General features: G+C 36.4%; 1 protein-coding gene across 1 annotated transcript in view; it reads right to left on the minus strand.

Annotated features, from left to right (window-relative positions):
* The window catches only part of ITSN1 (intersectin 1), a 200,677-nt gene that overhangs the window by 66,558 nt on the left and 128,203 nt on the right, over positions 1-5,916 (minus strand). Inside the window, exon 16 of the mRNA XM_019626944.1 lies at positions 2,458-2,480. Within this exon, the coding sequence (XP_019482489.1) occupies positions 2,458-2,480 (23 nt within the window). The remainder of the gene's footprint in view (positions 1-2,457; positions 2,481-5,916) is intronic.

Genomic DNA, 5,916 nt, shown 5'->3' on the forward strand with positions numbered 1-5,916 from the left:
TAATTATTAAAAATAATTTGACTTGAATTTATTAAAGTTGAAAGCAAAGAGTGCAATCAATATACATTTAGCACTCTCCAAATCTCTAATAACTGAGTAGTTATTCTGCGCAGGGACAAGAAAGATAAAAAGCACAGCCTTAGATGGTTTCCATGGGAAGTGAAGCGGACTGCTGTGCTTAACCATTTAAAAGCCCCACAGATGCATGACGAGAAAATTAAGGAAGTGGTTATTTATAGCAACGATCAATTCTATTAAGGTCCCACAGTTTTCTTTTGTACAAATTTAACTTGACTATTCACAAAAGAGCACATGAAAATATAGAATTCTATTGTTTAAATTTTTCACAAAGGCTGTTTATTAAACCAAGTGCTTTTAATAATTGCATTTTATTTTAATTCTGACTCAAAAGGATCATTCAAAATCAGCAGAATGATTATGAGCAACAGAAGAACAATTTTGGAGGACAATTACATTCACTATTAGAAAATTATGTTCACCACTCTAAGTCAAATAAGGGTTATTAGTGACCTTATCTTATTTTGAATCCCTTAATACACTGCCTAAGGAGGGAAAACACTGAACCCTTACTTCATTGGACAGTAACGCTGCTTTTTAGAAACCACAGAAATGAGTAGGTAGGGTCTTAACAATGATTTCGGAAAAACTGGCAAAAATGCCGGTTTTCTAACCCACTCAAATATTCAGTAAAAAAAAAAAACAACAAAAAGCAAAAACCTATGGAACCAAACATCTATCTGTATTCCTTGTAGCGTAAGTAATGGGATGTGATATTTATTAGCTTACTTGAATTTAAAAAGTGCTTGGGATAGGGTAGAGGAAGTGGAATACTCAGCTTACTACTTAATTCTACACGTTATTTACAAAATAACCCATATGTAGGGGAACCTTACTGTCATGGGTGAAAGCAGTTTTTAGAGCTGAGAATTCTCCAAAAAGAAGTTCCCCTGAGATAAAGTGCAATACGGCTTCAAAGCTTCTATGTTTGCTTTGCAGTTGTTGTTCTTGCTAACACTGAATCAGATGGGAACACATTATCCACTGCTCATTCCACTCCCCATGCTGTTTCGTTCTTCCTTTCCTTTTTCTGGGCAGCCCCAACTACTTCTCTAGACAAGGATTTAAGATGACATTTTTCCACTTGGATCTTATTTTATGCTAAACTCAAATGCCTTTCCTTCCTCATTTATTTTTCCTGTGGTATTAGGGCATATTTTAACTTTACAAATGCTTCGTACTGGAATCCTAGCTGTTTTTAGGGCAACTTGTGCCAGGGCCTCCCCAACTTTTCAGTAGGTTCAACAGTCAAGCTCCCACCCCTTCCATTCATCCTAGGACCAAAAGTGATGTCAGGCAGGCGTGAGTGAGGACCCTGAGTCACACAGTAACTTGGCCTCAAGACTGCGAAGTGTAATGATCAAGAGTAGGGCTCTGCAACTAGACTGCCTCAATTTAAATATGAGTTCTACAACTTATCACCTGCTTGACCTTGGGCAAGTTTCATCTCCTGTTGCCTCAGCTTCATTTGTAAAACGGGGATCACAGTAGCTGTCTCCTTATGGTTCTTGTGGGGATTGTTGACTATTAGGACACTGCCTGGCATATGAGAAGTGTTTAATGATAGATTGTTTTAAAGCCACTTCTCCTGTTGCCCAGCTCCAACTCTGTGCTGCNCAATAAACTTCTAACTTGATTGATGGAGAAGAGGAGGAGGGGAAGAAAGAGGAGGGAAAGAAGAAGGGAAGGGAAAGGGAGAGGAAGATTTGGAGGGCGAGAGAGAAGATACAAATCCTTAATACCAGGAATGAAAGATGTGACATCACTATCGATACTACAGACTTCCAAAGAATAAGAAGAAAATATTTGTAAACAACTGTATACAAATAAATTTGGTAACTTAGATAAAATGGGTACATTCACTTAAAGATACAAATTATCAAAACAGACTCAAGAAGAAACAAAATCTGACAGTCCTATATCTATTGAATATATTAAACAATTAAAAGTCCTACCGCACAGAAAGCTCTAAGCTCAGGTGAATGCCACCAAAAATTCAAAGAAATATTTTTTCAACACAAACATTTTTTAGAAAATAGAAAAATAGGAGATAGAAAAGAGTATTCTCCAACTTATTATTTTCATATTTATTACACTGATACCAAAACTAGATAAGGACATTACAAGAAAACTATAAACTAATATTCCTCATGAACTTAAATGAAAACATCCTTAATTATAGCAAATTGGATCTAGGAAATATATTTTTTTGAATGGTAATACACCATGACCAAGTGTGGTTTATCCCAGAAATGGAAGGTTGGTTTAACATTCATATTTCAACCAAAGTAAATCACTATATTAACAAAATAAGGGGGAAAAAACAAGTAAACATCTCAATAGATACAGGGGGGGAAAATATATGACCCAATTTAATACCTGTTCACGATAAAAACTCTCAGCTAAAAAGGAACAGGAGGGAAATCCCTCAACCTGATAAAGTGTATCTACTAAAAAACCTACAGTTAAGGTCATACTTAATGGTGAGAGACTGAATCCTTTCCCCCGAAGATCAAGAACAAGGCTCTCACCATTTGTATTCAACATAGTGCTGGAGATTGTGATCAATGCAGTTTAGNAAAAAAAAGGTACACACACCACTTTTACAGGCACACATGTAGCCCCCTGAAACTGACATTGAAAGCAAAAGATTATTTTAAAACCTTGAAATAGTAACCACCCATTACTCAGCAATAATTCTTATATATTTCACTGAATTCAACTACTTTGTGTTTATTTTTCAAAGCAGCTAACACAAAGAAATAATTGCAATTGAATCTAGGCCTTGAAAATTATGATGGCCTCAAACTGAAACCCATAGGAAACGGCTGGGAATGATTTTTCTTATTCCATAATATTTTATAAAGTCAGAAAATACTTTAAATGATCACCCTTTTAAATGAAACTAACATGCAATAATAAATTACATAATGTTAATAATAACACATTTATTAACTACTTTACCCTTCACACCAGGTAAGTCCTATTATTATCATCCCCATTTTACAAATGAGAAAAGTGAGGCAGATATATTAAAGGACTTGTCTAAAGTCACACAGCCACACCAGCCTGAGGTTCAATTCCAGGCAGTCTGGTTCTAGAGGCCACACCCTGAACCACTATCCCATGCCACACCAACACACAAAGGTCATCTCTTGGAATTAAGAAACTGCCAAGGGAACATAATATAAACACAAAACTTTTATCCTCCATTAAAAAAATATTTTATTTATGTCTATTCTGTATGAATGTCAAAATTTAGTGCAATATAGTTCTTTTTAACTTAAATTTTAAACATTTTACTTACAATTTTCAAAATATCTATTAAGAAAGCAGAAAAAATTTTTTGAAGGGGTAAAGACATTGTTATTCATAATAACAAAAAAAAGCCCCCACAATAAAATTTGCTTCACATTTTCTATTAATAAAGGTCACCATTTATAATGTATAACCACGTAATTTCGGAATGTAATATTTTGGGTACTACTTATCATATAATTGTAAGCAGAAAATTTAACCTTTTTGTATTATGATATTTTGTGTTTGTTTCTACTCTGTAGGAATGTGAAAGTTTGGTGCAGCATATAGTGTGAATAATGAAAGCATTTTATAAAGTTTGAAGACCGAAAAACGATGGAGTTCAAGTTAGTCAACACATCCAAGGAATTAATCATTGGTACACAATCCTAGTCCTACCCTCAAGAAAACCATAAAATACAGAGGGTATACACATTTTTAAAAAAAGAAAAAACTATTAAAATTGTAATAATATATACCGATAACAAAAGATGAAGACAAGTCATGTGCATACATTTTTTTGGCACCCCCGGTAGTCCTCTTAATTGGTTTGAGACCCTACCGACTGGCATGAAAAAAACAAAACAAAACAAAAAACAGCCCCAAATCCCAGACTCAGAATACTGGATAAACCCGTGACAAAACCTGCACCACTCTGGGTGGTTTAACTCAGCTCAGGCCACTGACGTTCCTGACTTGCCTAAAGTATGTTTCTCCATCTTTTTAGTCTAACTTCAATCATCAACTTTTATAATTTATACTATATTTCATTGAGGTATTTGGTCATTTTTGTTTCTTGGCGTCTAAAATTAATTGAAATTTAAAAGGCATATATCCGATAACAAAATCAGACACACCAAAAGTTAAAAAATAAATGTCCATAATTTACTGCAGAAAGTTACAGATAAAAACCAGAAACATACATATTCAAACAAAAACAAACAAAAATGTCTGTATTCTAAGCAGCAGCAGCAAATTTTCTCCTTTTGTACTCGATTTTAATTTGCAGTTGAAAAAAAACCAAAAGAGCGGCACACTGTCAGACCTACCGAGAAACCCTGTGCGACAAGGGCTCAGGGGCTCCGCCTGCAAGCCCAGCACTCTGACCGAAGCTGTTATTAAAAGCCTGTGAACTGGAAATGCATTTTGGTCATTGGCATGCAAATGCACAAACCAAGTGTCCCAATTTCCTTGGATAATTCCATTTATCTACATAGTAGTAAGTTAGCCCAGCTCTGAGAACCAATGAAAAACTTCAGGGAGTACTTATAGATGCAAAGATTTATACATGCACACATGTTTGTGCTTACACACTTACACACACACACACACACACACACACACACGCGCGCGCGCGCGCGCGCGCGCGCTTTCTCGTGCATTAAGTGCTTGGAGAAGCCAGGCAAAGAACAGTAAACACTCCAAGTTCCTTCCAGATGGGCCCACAATCCACTGAAAAGACTCACCTTTGGGCTTCTTCTTTTTGTTTTTCTAATTCTATGATCTTTCGCTCTTGCTCTTTCTGTTTTAGTCGTTCAGCTTCTATGGACTTTTGTTTCTGGAGTTGCTGCTTATTATGTATTTCTCTTAGTTCCTATAAATAACCAAGAAACAGTTCATGGAATGCATGAGGTGATAGGCATTTCCACTGTTCATCAGCATGCAACATTTCACAGTGGGGTGGCTTGGGCACTTAGGAGATAACATTTCAGATTTGAAAAACGTTAACTTTGAGAACTAGCATCACTCTACATTTTGATATGACTGATCCCCAAAAGCTGTTCTAAGATTATATTTTAGTGAGCCATAACACATTCCACATTTCCCATGATGTGCTTTAGAAGGAAATTGCTAATGAAGGGCATTAGAGAAGCTACACTGCTCAAGACTCAACAATAATAATGAAACTTAACCATTTTTAAAACATGGTGATGATCATGAACGAGGTCCTTCTAATAATCAATAAACACCAGCCTCTACTGGCTTTGAAAAGACACCATCTGCATTAAAACCTCCCCTCCTGCTCAGGCTATGCTGCCTTAGAACAGATGGACATCCTTCTGCTCCCCAACCTTGATTCTCCCCCACTCAGGGTCTATTTTCCTTCACATCGCCCCTCTTTCAGAGCATCTCCTCTTACTAAATCCATGTGTGAAGTTGTCAGCTGCCCCGGACTAAACCAGCAGCAATCAGGTGAAAGTAAAAAGCTATAATTTCATAATCACCACCTTGGATCCCAATTCCTCATTTGACACTAGCCTCAGGAATAACAGTCATTTCCTTCATAAGCTACTGAGAACAAAATGCACTTTATGATATTTAAAGTATCTAAACACCCAACAATACGAAGAAGAAAGAAATGATAGTTGAGAGAGAAACCCTCTGACTCCACAGGAATCAAACGGTCACTATCAGGTTCAGTCACGGAAACTCCTTTCTTGTGTCACCAATAAATCAGATGAGCCAAAGTATCCAGCAGACCCAAAAGTGCATTTCCAGTTGGCTTCTGGGTTTAACTAAGGTTAGAACCCCAAGTGGATA

Source organism: Hipposideros armiger, unplaced genomic scaffold (genome assembly GCF_001890085.2).
Source record: "Hipposideros armiger isolate ML-2016 unplaced genomic scaffold, ASM189008v1 scaffold_695, whole genome shotgun sequence".
NCBI lineage: Eukaryota > Metazoa > Chordata > Mammalia > Chiroptera > Hipposideridae > Hipposideros > Hipposideros armiger.